This window comes from Coenobita brevimanus, chromosome 110 (assembly GCF_032717465.1).
Source record: "Coenobita brevimanus isolate Jiangsu-jjx chromosome 110, ASM3271746v2, whole genome shotgun sequence".
Lineage (NCBI taxonomy): Eukaryota > Metazoa > Arthropoda > Malacostraca > Decapoda > Coenobitidae > Coenobita > Coenobita brevimanus.
The window spans coordinates 29,957,805-29,974,609 of record NC_137063.1 but is presented as its reverse complement, the minus strand read 5'-3'; the positions used below and the strand labels follow the sequence as shown (position 1 = coordinate 29,974,609).

Sequence of the window (16,805 nt, the reverse complement as noted above, 5' to 3'; positions counted from 1 at the left end):
AAGCATTCCTCTCTCTCATCTTTCTCTTACTATCCCCTCTTTTTTCTTCTTTTCATTATTCTTTACTTTCATACTTCCTACACCCATATTCTTTTTCTTTTACATAAGTTTTTGCCCTCGTCCTTAATTTTTTCTTCACTTCTTTCATTCTTCTTTTTCGCTTATGGCCTTGCCTTGCCTGGCTGCATCTGCCTCAGAGTGCTCCTGTATATGGGTCACCTTCTCACCCACAGAAAACATAGTATTTACTGCAAAAAATCAACATAAATTATAAAGTACATAAATACACATATGAACTGTGCATGTTACTGTTTTCAAGCCTAAATATTTCTTGGCTATTTATGTACGTATATTTTAACAAAACTGATGAAAAAAACAAAATATGTATGATTTTTTTGGGGGGCACAATCTTTTGAGGTTTATCTGATCACTGATGTTAAAAAAAAAATAAATAACACAAAGTTATTAGCGTGAACGCGATAATGAATTACCCCCCAGCCCCCGACGCACCAAAAATGTAGAATGACAACTCAGTGTGGGGGTGGGGGTGGCCGCCGACGCAGGACATGGTGCTTGGTAAAGAAGGGGTTAAGAGTGAATAAAACTATCTGGAGATACCCTGTAGCACAGATAAAAACTAAATGAAGTACTCATAAAGAAAAGGGTTAACCCCTTGGCTACAAAAGGACCCATTAATGTCATATCACCATATGCCTCACTTACTGTATATATGCCCAGCCAGTTTCATTTCGTTTATAAGGGCTCCAACATGCTTGCATGCGCTGGCCTTGGTCACCTAATGGCAGCCCTCCATGCTGCTCAATCTCTGGCAGCCACCCTATTCGGTCCTTTATCCCTGAGGTCACACTCTAAGACCTCATCCCAGGTCTTTTTCGGATTCCCTCTCACAATCCTACCCACAGTGTTAACACTTCTCACTTTCTGCACCCTACCCGTATCCCTGACTGCCTTGGAGAGAGTTACAACATATTTGACCTTTTCCATACAACTAATCCTTCTGCTTATGCTGTTATCTTTTCTCTCCATTGGGCTCCGCCGATCACAACCTCATCATCTTAACTTGTCCTATTGCTCCAGTAAGGCCTGTGGACCCTCCCAAGGTGTGGCAGTCATGGCACCTTGGAGATGCTGATTGGGAGGCCTTTAGGCAGTATTTCTTTGATCTTCCTGGAACGATGATTGCTTTCATGCCTGAGAGCCATATGACTGTGCCTCGAGCATTATGGAGATTATTCTCTCAAGGATGAAAGCATACATTCCTTTCTCTTATCCTGTGACAGGTACAAAGAGGCCTTGGTTTAATCATGCTTGTCCTAATGTTGTCTACAACAAGGAGAGGGCCTACAAAAGGTACTGGAACCAACCCACCCCTTAATTTCATCTATTCTATATTTATGTCCAGAATTGCGCTAAATCTGTTCTTTGCTCTGCTAAAAATAATTTCATTCGTACTAAATTCTCTAACCCAAATTCTTCCAGCTCCTTTTGGCACCTTGCCAAAAATCTTTCTAACAACTGTACCTCATCCTTCCCTCCACTTTTCTATCCTGATGACTCTGTAGCCGTTTCTTCTACTGGTAAAGCAGAACTTTGCACTCATTCATTCTCCTTCAATTCCACCTTAGACTATTCCGGTGCTGTTCCTCCATCACTTCCCCCCTCAGATTGCCTCATGGCTGAAATTAAAATTTCTTCAATTGATGTATCTTCTGCCATCACTGGCCTCAGTACTAACAAAGCATATGGGCCTGATGGGGTCCCTCCTGTTGTCCTCAAGAACTGTGCTTCTGTGCTTACACCCTGCCAAGGCAAACTCTCTCGCTGTCAACTTGTACCTTTCCTTCTTGAGAGAAGTTTGCTCTCATTCAGCCTGTCCCAAAGAAGGGTGACCATTTCCAGCCCTCTAACTATTGCCCAATTGCTTTAACATCCAGTATTTCAAGTTTTTTTTAAACTATCGGAACCATCTGTCGATTGTCAGTATGGTTTCCCCAAGGGGTGCTCCATGGGCAATCTTCTCACCTATCTTTCAGACTCCTGGATATCCTCATTTCGGGACTTTCGCAAAAGCTTTGCCACTGCACATGACATCTCAAAGGCTTTCGATCGAGTCTGGCATAAATCTTTAATTTCCAAACTGTCCTCTTACAGTTTCTATCCTTCTATCTGTACCTTCATCTCTAGCTCCCTTTCTGGTCATACTACTGATGCTGTTGTGGACAGCCACCATTCTTCTCCTAGAGCTATCATTGGTGGTGTTCCTCAGGGCTCTGTCCTATCACCAATTCTCTTCCTTCTATCCATCAATGACCTTATAAGCTGTACATCAAGCCCTAACCACTCATACGCTGATGACTCCATCTTTCATCTTTCCATTCTCTTCCCACAGCGTCCATCTCAGCAGTAACTCAACAAACAGGGGATGAGACACACCTTATGTCTGATTTGGCTCAAATCTCTGACTGGGGTAAAAGTAATCTTGTTATTTTTAATGCTTCAAAAACTCAGTTCTTACATCATTCTACCCATAAAACTCTTCCTCAGGAGTATCCTCTAATTTCTACCAATATCCAAATAAATCCTGCATCATATTTAAACATACTTGGGGCTTCATTCTCCCAGGATTTATCTTGGGCAGATCATATTACTTCTCTTGTAAAATCTGTTTCTGAGAGATTAAGAATGCTAAGCCGACTCCGTACCTTCTTTACCCCTGCACAGTTGCTGACTTTATACACAGGTCTTATTTGCCCCAATGAAGGGTACAACTCTCATGTGTGGGGAGTCTCCCTACATACTGCTACTCTCAACACAGTGGAGTGAAAGCTTTTCATCTCATTAACTCTCCTCCTCTTACTGGTTCCCTTCAACCTCTGTCTCTTTGCTGCACTGTTGCATCTTTATCTCTTTTCTATCACTACTTCAATGGTCACTGCTCCTCTGAACTACCTGCTTGCATCCGTCCACCACTCCAGCTGGCATGTTGTATCCATCTAGCAACACACTCTCATCCCTTTTCTGTCCAACTCTCTTAATCTTTACTCCCAGTCCTTCATGTATGCAACAGGTCAGCTGTGGAACTGTCTTCCTCTGTCTGTATTTCCTACAGTCAATGACATCCAGTCTTTCAAATATAGTGTGTCCAGGCATCTTCATATGAAAGGATCTTGAATTTGGCTCTCTGTTACCTTGCTTTTTGTTTTTCTTGATGGGAACAATCTTACGAGTTTCTGGCCTTTGGCTCCTTCTTTGCATTAAAAAAAAAAAAAAAAAAAAAAAAAGTCACCCCTCATCCACTCCACATGCACAAACTATCTCAATTTACCCCTCCTCATCACACTACCAGTGTACTCAAGCCGCATCCTTCCTCTTAACTCTTCACTGTAAACCTAGCTCACCCAGGCCTTGCATTCGTGGACACACTGTACATCCACCATGTCACTGTCATTTCTCTATGTTCCAGCATGCAAATATCCTCTTCCTTTACAGCCCACATCTCACTACCATACAGCATTACATTTCTAACACATAGCGCATACAAAGATCCCTTAGCATGGAGAAAGTGCCCTCTCAATGCCAGGAAAGGGAACAGCTCCCTGAACTTCTTCCAACCAAACCTTACCCTAGCCACAGAACTAGCTCCAGCCCCACCTCCAGCAAATAACATGTCTCCAAGTAACAAAACTCTTCCACACACTCGAGACTCACCAGCAAGCTCAATCCTCTCACGCCTGATAATCTCCACAATCTCCCCATTCATGTCATACCACCCACATTCTACAGATAAGAACAGTTGCCCCATTAATGCCATATCACCACACTCCTCAGCCGCACATGCCCAAACAGTTTCCCCATTAATGCCATATCACCAAAATCCATCACAGTATATGCTGAAAGCTTCTCCATAATACCATACCACTCAAACTCCACAGCAGTACATGCTGAAACAGCTGCCCTATTAATGCCATATCACCCACATTCCACCACTGTATATGCATATGCAGTTGCCCCATTACTGTCCTATCACCCATACTCCTAAGCACTATATGCATAACAGGTTGATACACAGGTTCTAGAATACAACAAGACAAGGGCAAACTGCAGCAATGGGCATATTCTAAACTCTCTGTCAGTGAAAGGTCCTTCTTGCACTGAATAATACTGTGTAATGTAGGCTGCCAGATGATGACGATGACGATGATGACTGATGAATGATGATGATGACTGACTATGACAATGACAATGACAATGACAATCATCACATCGCTGATCATCACCATCATCACTGTTGTCACCATCACAAGGTGCTATCTAATAGTTCCTGAAATTTAACTAAAGAAGGAAAAACCTTATGTCATATCCTAATCACCACCATCCCCTTCAAAGCAGTCTTCTTGGGCGAGCAGACTTCAATCCCAGCGATTTTCCCATGATCAGAACGCGTTCTGGAAGTCCTTGAGCATCAACTTGTTCAGGACTTTCTGCATTTCCTCCTGCATCTCCTTAGTGGTGTCAAATCTTAGTCCTTTCAGTTAGATTATGGTTTTCAGAAAGAGGAAAATCTCACAGGGGACCAAATCTGGTGAATGGGGCTGGGGACAACCGGCATGTTTCTTTACGCCAAAAACCGCTGAGCAACAAGGGCTGGGTGTGCAGGTGCATTGTCATGGCTAGGCACCCATTTGTTTGTGTGCCACTTGTCTGAACTTTTCACCTCATGTATTCCCGGAGCCATCTCAAAACATCACTGTAGAACTTTGCATTGACAGTCTGTCATTAACTCCTACACGCAGGGGTTTTTCCAATGTCGCATGCTCCTCCCTACGGAGGATATTGCGATTTGGGAAAAAATACCCTTACTTCAAACCCTAATATCTGCCAAACTATAACAGCTAGAGAAAAAATTAAAAATACAAAAGACTCACCAACTCTTCTTCTTTCAAATGAAAGTATCCCCACGTCTCCAGGTGGGCTTGTCAATGAGTAAGGATTCAAAGGGTGGCAGGAAGACACCTGCAGCTATACATGTCAACCGGCGTTGCTCCGCACCCAAAATCGTGACAGTTATACACATCAACCGGCGCTTTTGGGTTAAGGAATGAATTCTTAATGAATGATCCCCTTCATTTCAAAGAAAGTGATGAGCTTTGACTTCAAACTGCTCTTGACCTGATGTGCCTTCTTTGGTCTGGGCAAAACTGGGCCCTTCCACTGCCATGATTGTTGTTTGGCTTCTGGGTTGTACCCATAAACCCAGCTTTCATAACCAGTAATGACACTTGAGGGGCAGGGTCCTTTCTGGCCATTTCCTTGAGCTCCTTGCAGACCTCTACGCAATGCTGCTTTTGCTCATCAGTCAGAAGCCTTGAGACAAACTTGATGGCAGTTCGTCTAATGTCATGGTCGTCAGACAAAGTTAGTTAGCAACTTAGCAAGTTCCATACAATAAACTAACAATATCCCAAACATCATGGATTGTCCTCCTGTGATCTTCAAGGATGGCTGCACGACCTTTGGCCACACACTGTCAAGAGATGAACTGGTGGAAGGGCAACCAGAACGTGCATCATCATCTGTTGAAAAATGTTCGTTTTTTTTTAACTCTTTAACCAGTCATAGGTTTGTGTGACCCTGAAAGCACTGTCACAGAATGCTTGTTTTAATATTTCATGAGTTTCTCCAGCATTCTTCCTGAGTTTGTCATAAAACTTGATGCACACACATTGCTCTTTCACATCTTCCATTTTTGAGATCACAAAACTCATAAACTAATCTAAACACAAAAATAAGAAAAACACACACATGCAGCAAACGCAACCACCCTGCACAATGCCCCAACACACTAACAAACAAAGGGTGTGTGCACTTCAACCTAGCATCGACGCACCGTATGACAAGCGATTTCCCACCTGCTTTCAAATTTCAGGAACTTTAGGGTAGTGCCTCGAATAATTGCATCAACATCATTATAACTGCCTATGCCCAGAAGTCGGACACATTAAAAAAAAAAAAAAAAAAAAAAAAAATGCTTTATCATCATAAACATCATCCTAACCCTTGTTTTCATTATGAGATGGAATCAATTAGGATCCCAAAACAGAGAAAGCATAAAAATGGTAATACTAATAACCTGTTAGCAAAACAGTGAAATAGACAAGCTCAATCATTCAAGCTTTATGAATTTTGCTTCTACCTCACAAGCAGAACCATCACCACAATCAATCTCTCTCTTTTTCTTTTCTTTATCGAGGCACTTGACATACACACACCCTCTGGAGTTGTTACCATATAGATAACAGGAGGATGGGCATACCATACCTCCATCATGTGCTTCTTCATGTATATATAGCATACTTCATCCATACATTTCAGTCCTTGGTGAACTTCTTAACTTTAACTTTCATAAAATTGGGAAAATATCAATAGCTATGGTGAATAGGTTAGAGTAGGTTCCTTTTAATCCTCTAATTCAAAGGGGTTATCTTTGAGCTGAATAAAACTGTCCAGAGGTAGTAAGTTTGAGACAAAAAATGTCAAAATAACATATAGGTAAAAACTGAGAATGCAAAGGTAAAAAGCTCCCACTTTCTCATTGACATTCATGGAACATCCATCAATTCAACATTTAATCCTATGCTGACTCATCAAGAACACAGGAACCTGAGGCTAGGCTATTCTGTTCAGATATTTATGGCAAGGATATCAGTCACTCATTCCTGAGTGCCATTATGTGAACATTAAGCTCCAACCACCCCAAGGTTGGACTTGAACTATTATATACTACATCCAGTTGAAACAGTTAAGAAAATCAGATGTGGTTATTCAACATACCACTCTAACCCTTACTTGCCAGGATCCAGTTATATCTGACACAAAGTTTGCGGGTCGGTGACACTGGGTGCCGGACACAACCACAAGTGTTTTCATGCCATAGTTTGAAGTGGCCGCCAGTATATCCTGTCACCAAAGAGTTGGGAGAGATTCCTGCCACCTGAGGCAAGCATACCTCAGTCGTCTCTGTGACTTTGTCAGGTGTATGACAATGTTTTCTTAAACCTCTCGTCTGACTCTGTCCCCGCCTCATCCACTCCTGCCAAGCCTCTTTCCAAGGATACTAGGAAAGAGCTCAGTGACAGAGCCATATGGTGTGCCTTGGATGCAACTGTGTCTAGTTTTTCTTGTAATGGAGAAGTTACCACACTGAGAGAGAAGCCCAAGTCGGGGCTGCGCGCACATGCATGAACACGTCCTGCACAGCACATCAAAAATTACTTATATTCATCATGTCCTTACTCATCGATGCAACCACCTGCAGACCTGGGGATACTTTTATTTGCAAGAAGAAGAGTTGATGAGTAATATGCTTTTTACTTTATTTCCCTAACTGCTACACTTTCCGAGATATTAAGGTTTGGAAACAGGCAATTTCGGGAAAACTGTCTGTACTGATAGGATGACCGCGGTATAAATAGCCCAGCATCTCAGTGTTAAGGACAGCACACAACAGCGTGGTCTTCATGACATGAACTTCATCATCCTAATCCAATTCTCACTAGAAGACATGGATTAACCTGTACAGAGTCGGGCGATTTGGCTTATATGTACACGCCCAGCGTCGGGACTATGGAAAAAATTTTTATTGGCTAGATGGGTCAGAAATGCTGAAAAAACATGAGTTTCATTCATGAAAACGTTCGTTTTCAACTCGAAGATTGTTTTTTTCCCCCATGTCGGGCATTGCCGAAAATTACGTTTCCCCCCCCATAGAGTTTTACAGCCCTTACGTAATTCGGTCGCGGCTAGTCAACAATGATTTTCGTAAGCCTTATCCATTTACTACACATGTCTAAGATACCAAAATACTTAAAATAGACTAAACTATTCACAAAATATACATATCTTGATATATTATATATTGTAGGCAGAAAAATGTAACATAAAATGCAGATGAAAGGTATAGAAATTAGAGAAAAGTTACTGTAACAGAAAAGTAAGGTATTTGGAAAAAAGGAATACTAATAAATAGGTAAAAAAAAAAAACATGAGTTTCACAGATCAAGTCACTCAAATCCACAAGGAAATACTTTTTTTTTTCGTATATAAGAATGCTTACTTTTCATTCCTATCCCGTAGACTTCAGAGATTTTACATATATTTGGTGGGGGAAAATAAAAATGCAGTTATGACAATTCTAGGCTTACATTTTCGTATTCAATGCTTACATAAACAACCCCTGTTACTGTTGGTAAAGCTATTTCACCTTTCATCAGTTCTACTCGTTTGCCAGTACCACTAGATTCTGATGTTTCACTTTCGTTATTAGGAGGTAAATACTCATCCTCACTATCACTATCCACTAATGATGCATCGCTATCAGCATATACCACACTTTCACTCATCTTAGACGATACAGTATCGTCTAAAGCTTTGTCTATTTCTTCTTGGGAGAGACCTGATCGACGAGCTTGAGACATCTTGACAGCGTAAAAGCTCAACTCAGAGTGATGGCCTAGGTAGGCCAAGGAGGGGGTAAGGGAGGCCTGGAGGGGTCAGGTTGTACAGTGAGACAGTGGAATGAAACAATGGTGTTCATAGAAGGTCGCGTTCACACTGTCACGACATGTAAAGACTTACTACAAGTGCGCGAATATGAGGTGGTATATATACCACCGCGATGCTCTAGTCACTGGGAGCTCAGGTGGTATATATACCACCGCGACGCTGTACGGGTTAAGTAAGATCCTGAAAAAGGACTTAGAAAATACACTCCATCCAAAATCTGATTAAATACTGTCTATCTATCTATCTATAGCCCGATGCCCTAATCCCGCAAACGGTGGCTGCAGACAAAACGCCTTCAAGTCGCTCTGTCACCCACCATTTGACTGCCCTGCCTCCAACTCACTCCCCCCTCCCTCATATACTTCTCAACTCCATCCCTCCACCTCATCCTTGGTCTTCCCATCCATCTCCCTCCCTGCACCTCACTTACATACACCCTCTTAGTCAGTCTTTCATTCTCCATTCTCTCCACATGTCCAAACCACCTCAGTGTATTTCTCCTAATCTTCTCAACCACATCCACATCCATCCCACAACGTTCCTTCACTTCTTCATTCGTCAACCTGTCCCTCCATGTCACTCCACATGCTCCTCTCAAGTAACTCATTTCCACTGCTCTCACTCTTGACTTGTTCTCCTCTTGCAAGATCCACGCCTCGCTTTCATACGTCAGGGTAGGGATCACAATACTATCATGCAGTGACTTCTCAACTTCCATACTCACCTCCCTATTTCTCATCACTGTTTTCAGTGAACCAACAACCTTCCTTCCCTGCTGTACCCTTTCAAGCACTTCATCCTTACTCATCACACTACCCAAGTACTTGAATGCACTCACATTCTCAACATCCTCACCATCCAACCTCACTGCACATTCTGTGACTTCATTCCTCTCAAACACCAAAACTTTACTCATGTTTACATTAACTTTCAGATTCCTCTTCCTACACACTGTCCCAAATTCATTCATCAAACCTTGCAACTCCCATTCATCTTTACTCAACAATACCATATCATCAGCAAGCAGCAACACTGGAATCTTCAAAATCTCACCCTGATTCATTAGAGCCACCCCCACATCCACTGCCCTGCCTTGCACCTCCTTTACAACCCCATCCACCTATATATTAAACAGCCATGGAGACATCACACAACCCTGTTTCAGTCCCACATTCAGAATAAAGAACTCACTCAGCTCACCATCCACTCTCACCGTAGCCCTAGCTCCTTCGTACATACTCTTCACAGCACTCAAAAATTGCTCCTCCACTCCATATACTCTTAATACCTTCCACATACTGCCCCATTAAAAGCACTGGGAGCAGAGCTACACACATGGGAAGAACTTTCTTCCGTGTCCTGCAAAAACAAGTCACACCTCTATCTATTAACATTCAATCATTACCATCATTATCATCATCATCATCATTAACCCTACTACCTATTTCCACCAAAGGATGGGAAGAGGTAGGGTCCAGAATGCAAAAAGGGGAGAAAAACACAACAAATGGAGAACTACTTAACAACATGCCGAGTGAAATGAGTCACATAACTCATTCCTCACCATTCACACCCCCCAGAATCTCAACTCATTTCAAAGGCATAGCCATCCACACACTTTACAATGACTATAAGTTAAAAATGGGATGCTAACCCTTGCATTTTTTTTTTTTTTTTACATGCTGGGAAGAAGGAACTAAAGGCCATGAGACCACATTAACTGTTCCTACCAAGAGAAAAACAAAATACAAGAATGAGCCAAATTCAAGATCTGATCATTTCGAGATGCCTGGACACACTGCATTTGAAAGACTGGAGATTATAGCTACCAGGAAATACAGACAGAGGGAAACAGTGCCAGAGTTAACCTGTTGCATAAATGAAGGACTGGGAGTAACGGTTAACTCTTGCATTAGAGAGTTGGACAGAAAAGGGACGAGAGTTTGCTGCTAGTCATAGAGGTGGAGGAATGCAAGTAGACAGTTCAGAAGAGCAGTGACCACTGAAGTAGTGACAGAAAAGAGGTAAAGATGCAGCAGTGTGGTGAAGAAACTGAGGTTGAAGGGAGCCAGTAAAAGGAGGAGAGTTAATAAGTCAAAAAGCCTCTGACTCCACCCTATTGAGAAGAGCTGTATGTGGGAAGCCTCCCCTCACATGAGAGTTGTAGGCAGATAAAACCCATGTATAGAGTCATTAATTGTGCAAGGGTAAAGAAGGAACGGAGTCGACTTAGCACAACTAATCGCATGGAAGTAGATTTTACAAGAGATGTAATATAATCCTTCCAAGATAAGTCCTGAGTGAATGAAACCCCAAGCATGTTCAAGGATGATGCAGGATTAACTTGAATATTATTAAACATTAGTGGGTACACCTGTGGAAGATTTTGTCGGGTTGATAGGTGTAAGAACTGAGTTTTTGATGCATTAAAAACACCAAGAGTATTTTTACCCCAGTCAGAGCTACGAGCCAAGTTAGACATAAGATGTGCCATAGCCTCATCCCTTGTTTGTTGAAGTAACTACTGAGATGGACATTGCGCGAACCGAATGGAAAGGTGAAGGGTGGAGTCATCAGCGTACGAGTGGACAGGGTTAGATGTACAGCTTAGAAGGTCATTGATGAATAAAAGGAAGAGAGTTGGTGATGGGACAGAGCCCTGAGGGACACCACTATTGATAGATCTAGAAGAAGAACAATGGCAGTCTACAACAGCGGCTATAAAACGACCAGAAAGGAAGCTATAGATAATGGCACAGATAGAAGGACAGAAACCATAAGAGGGCAGTTTGGAAATTAAAGATTTATGCCAGACTCGATCAAAAGCCTTTGAGATGTCAAGTCCAATGGCAAAGCTTTCGCCAAAGTCCCGAGAGGAGGATGACCAGGAGTCTGAAAAGTAGGTGAGAAAATCGCCAGTGGAGCGTCCCTGACAGAACCCATACTGAAGATCAGAAAGAAGGTTGTGATAGGAAAGATGCTTTAAAATTTTTCTATTAAGAAATGACTCAAAAACTTTTGAGACACAGGATGTTAAAGCTCCTCCATACAAAATTACTCCAACCAACTCAGTCCCTATCAGTTCCCGTGATTCATCAACCTCCACATCTCCTTTCTCACACACTCACCTACCATATCTAACCACTTTCTTTCTGGCCTACCAAGCCTCCTTCCACCTTCAAACATACATTTACCCCTTCCACCACCCTATGTATACTCAGTCTCTCCATATGGCCATAACATCTAAGCATACATTCTTCAACCATAATCCTAAACCTCATTATCAAATGAGTTGGTAAGATCTAGAAATAGGGCTAAGAAAACATTTAAAACAAGAAGACTATCATGTCAACAGTAAAAAGTGCCACACAACCATTCAGTCATCATTTCCACCCTTCAAAATTAAAGGCTCTAACACATCCTAGTCAGAAGTTGTGTACCAGTACTCAGTACAGTCCTGTTTCATATAATTACCAGACACTTTTCTCTTTTTACAGCCACTCTACTTTCATCTTCTTTTACACGATACAGTATGTTACAATAGGTTAAAATTACGGGTATATAAACAACACATAATGCACAGATGTTTTAATGTTCCTTTCTAAAAGAAAAGAAAAATGTAAATAACAGTTATGTTCCAGATTACCCCTTCTAGACAGTGGTATGGTCCTCAGCTACGCTACCACATTCCAGATCACTCAAGAGTATGAAACATGTTTCTTTCCATGGCAGCATTTAACATGAAAGAAAAACCCTCCAGTGACCCCTAGCCGAGGGTTCAAACCATCACATATATATAAGGTACATCCATCACCCCTGAATCAAGTGCTCTGTAAGCAACGGAAACCATCAGGCACCTAGGAAAACTTCATAGTCAATCATGCTAACTGTAAGCCACTGTACAGTATGTCTACTAGGATGACTTCTTAAAAATTCCCATTTTCTTACCTTCTTTTTCTTGGTATCAGTTTTTGCTTGCAGGAAGTCAATTAATTTGGTCTGTTGGTTGATGGTGCTGGTCATCTTCACTTTGGTGTCACTGAACATTGCCTCCTGGTCCGACATCAGTCGCTCCATCTCCCCAATCCTGATAATATTTAATGGTTATTGATAATCACCTTCCTAGCCTTATATCCCATCAATAAATGAGGTTAGCAGGAACCTTACACAGGAACAGGAAAGCAGAGAAGTAGAACCAGGATGAAAGTGCCAAGAGAAATGAACCACATCTCCATTCACTCATTATTCAAACCTTTCAAATTCTTTGTTTCACCTCACAAACACACCATCCATACTTCTCTACCATAGTTCTGTATCTATATCTGTGTCAGTCTGGATAAGATCTAATGCAGAACAATACCTTCTCCTTAAAATGAGGAATTATAGCCAGAATTAACCCTTTTCCAAGCCAAAAACAAACAAACTGTGATGGGGTTTGCAGTGAGAGCAAAGCATGTGCAAATGAAGAGATGTACAGTATTGGTTATGTCTGTTTAAGTTAATCTGTGTATATCAGCAGTATAAAATAACATGCAAAACATATGCAAGCAAATGTAAAAGGACACACTACAAATGCCCACTTCAAATATCGACTGTGGCTCAGACTTTAAACCCTAATCTCTGGACACAAGCAGATCAGGAGACAAATGTACTAATACTCAGCCACCATGGCGTCTGATCAGTTAACTTTTTTCATACCGTACATATGTCACAGAGCATCAGGTTCTCCACTCAAGAGTACCAGAAACAGAAATGTTAATGAAGTCAGTAAAATCTACAGTAAAAAATATCTATACATCTATATCTATATATATATATATATATATATATATATATATATAGATAGATAGATAGATAGATATACTGTATATAAATATATATACATATATATATATATATATATATATATATATATATATATATATATATATATATATATATATATATATACTGTAATAAGGGTTTCACTGCATTCACTGACAAACCATTGGACACACTGTGATGTCCAAAAAAAATTTACATTTGCAACCACTGTACACTAGAGACTATTCAACATTGTAAATGTTGCTGGGACCTTACAACTGTCAGTGACCTTGACATTTCATGTGGTGGTAACATCTCCCCTGACTGTTCGTGCTTCACAGGTAATACAGAGCTTGAACTAAATTAGACAGTCATATTCAGGCAAGTAGGCATGGTAGGAAAAAAAAAATACACAGCTCACTTATTTATCATCCATCCATCCATCATCCAATCCTACGTTGCCCCATAAGGAGCATAGAAGCCCAGGTCTAGGCAAATTGGTCCTGACATTTAAGATGAGAGTGACCAGCCTCATTCATCCGTAAGTGGCATTACGTAAGCAAAAAAACCACAACCACCCCCTGGATATAAACCTTCACCGGCTCAATCCGATTGGAGTGCTGTAATTAGCCACTAAACCAACAGGTGCCAAAATCTGGTTACAAGGTTATCACCCAGCATAGTAAATGGTTTCCTGGTGTACAGGAAACCATTTGGCTTGTCACTCAGTGTAGAGTCACCCACAGGCAGAAGGAACAGGAAGGAATGAACAAAAGAAAGACAGAAGAGGGAGTGTACAGTCACCCATAGGCAGAAGGACGAGGAAAGAACAAAGAAAGACAGACGGAAGAGGATGGAACGAAAGAAGGATGGAGGAGAGGAAAGGGCAGAATCCAGAGAGCAGCACTACATTGAGTGAGTGGATGGCAAGAGCCCCCACCTACCACTGACACTTCTTTATCATCGTATTCAAAATCTGATGATAATATTCAAGAGATAAATCTGTAGATGAAATGATTTTAATTAAATAATTGGGAAATAATTAAGTCAGGAAAAAGTATTATGAACCTCTCTTATCAAGCAGTAATTGTAGCACACTACATTATGCAAAATTCTGTAACCTTCATATTTATATAGGGTGGTCCATATTTTGTAATATCAGTCTGCTGGTGTGAGGAGTGTAGACATTATGGCTACCATGTAAATTTGATAATCAACCATGTAACCAGCGGGCATGAAAAGCAGACACTATAAGAGTATGAAAAGGGTTAAAAAAATTGTACAAAATGATGCACATATACTGGTAGCACTGACTGAGCTGTTCCCTTAACACACAAGAAATGAGATGCACTGTATATGACCCATCCTGTATATTCATCTAACACTACATCTCAATGAACCACTGTCTTTTGCCAAAAAGTCTCCATTAAATATCCATCCATCCATCATTCAATCCTATGTCGCCCCACAGAGGAGCATTGGAACCCGGGGCTATGCAAGTTGGTCCTGACATTTAAGATGAGAGTGATTAGCCTCACTCATCCCTCAGTGGCATTATGTGAGCAATAAATCCCAACCACCCCTTGGATATAAACCTACACAGGCTCAATCTGATTGGAGTGCCTTAATTACCCACTAAACCACCTGGCACCATAATCTGGTTATATGGTTACCATGCAGCATAGTAAATGGCTTCCTCCATTAAATAAATATCAGTAAATCCAACACTATAATATTTTCATATTTCTTTGTTACTCAGAAACTACCTCGATATCAGGTGCACACAATTCTATGTAGCAGCCTGCGCCAATACTGTACAAAACACCCCTGTCATCACATGACAGAGACAAAGCACACCTAGGCACATAAAACAATCACCACACAAATCCTATCAAACACTCTACAACAGTATCCCACCACTAGACATTCCAACATTACAGTGAATAAACAACTACATACAGTATGCACTTCACATACAGGGCAATACAACACCTCGTTCACAACACTATGCTACAAGCCCCTCATCCTGACAACCACCCATCAGAAGTGCCCTTAAACAGAGATGATTAAGTTCACCTAGCTAGGCTTAGAGCAGGACATCACCAGCCCTCTTTAGCTACCAGCTTAGATTTGGGGTGACTGGAATCACAGATGACAAGCACCCAGCTCGTAGAATAGGCTCTCACAATATAACACATAATAGGGCACTGCACATCACATGCCACACAGACACGACATAAGTGGTGTTAAGAACCTATGGGACAACCCCATAGAGGCAGCTGCTTACTTGTGGCCAATGGGTCTGCTTGATCAGATGGATTGGGGTCAAGCAACAACAACAACCAATCCATTTTTTATTTACTCCATTACTGATGACTATATACAAACCTCTATAGTTTTCTGTACCTTATGATGTGAAATGTCAATGAATTTGCAAGTAATTTTATGCTGAAAATTCCCCACGATTATAATGTCTTCCATTTGGAAACATCCAAACTCTATAGTCCTGGACAATCAAACAAGAGCTATTACCTTCATTCCTGAAAGTGTTAACCCATTTACTATGAAGGGCCTCACCTACACTAATCAATATATCATCTAGCCTTCATTAACCTTTTCACAATTAGAGGTCTTCCTTGAGTTAAGTAAAATCATCTTGTGGAAGCTTGATTAAAACGCAAAATACATCATCATGGTGTAATGATTAATGAAGACTTCCAGTCTCTCCAGAGCTGAATAAAATCACTTGTCTCAGTGAAGAAATAGGGCTCATGGCAAGTATTTGTAATTTATTCACTAAAAGGAATCTCTCTCGTGGAATAAGTGTATAATGGTATCCATCCATCCATCCAATCCTCTGCCGATGTATCAGAGCCATAGGGACTTAGGATTAGGCAATTCAGTCAAGACATTTAGAGCATGGGTAACCAGTAACAAACCCCTGAACTGCATAATACAGCTAAGCAATACTCTCCAGTTCACAGAAGCAGTGACCATTGAGGTAGCGATAGAAAAGAGATAATGATGCAACAGTGCAGCAAAGAGACAGGTTGAAGGCAGCCAGTAAGAGGAGATTTTTTTTTTTTTTTTTTTTTTTTTTTTTTTTTAAGTCCATGTGCCTAAAGGCATCCTCCATTCATAGAATATTTATAACAACTGGATTTAAACTTAAGTGGATTAAATGTTTGTGGGATGCAAGTCCCATGAAGTGAATTCAAGACAGTAGTAGTTCTGCGGATAAATGAATTTTGACAAGCAGAGGTTCTGCATTGCGGGGGAGAGAGTGAGAGTTCATGGGCGCTCCCAGCTGGCACAACTGAAGCCAGTTCGTCAGAGCACTTACGGTAAAAACATTGCTAAAATAATGCTAAAGAAGCAACATCTCTATGTACCGATAATGGAGGAAGGTCCTGCGTAAT

The 16,805-nt window shown here is 41.1% G+C and overlaps 1 protein-coding gene across 1 annotated transcript in view; it reads right to left on the bottom strand.

Annotated features, from left to right (window-relative positions):
* The window catches only part of sti (citron rho-interacting kinase sticky), a 421,549-nt gene that overhangs the window by 186,605 nt on the left and 218,139 nt on the right, over positions 1-16,805 (bottom strand). The window contains exon 20 of the mRNA XM_080286239.1: positions 12,532-12,670. Coding sequence (XP_080142365.1) covers positions 12,532-12,670 — 139 coding nt within the window. The remainder of the gene's footprint in view (positions 1-12,531; positions 12,671-16,805) is intronic.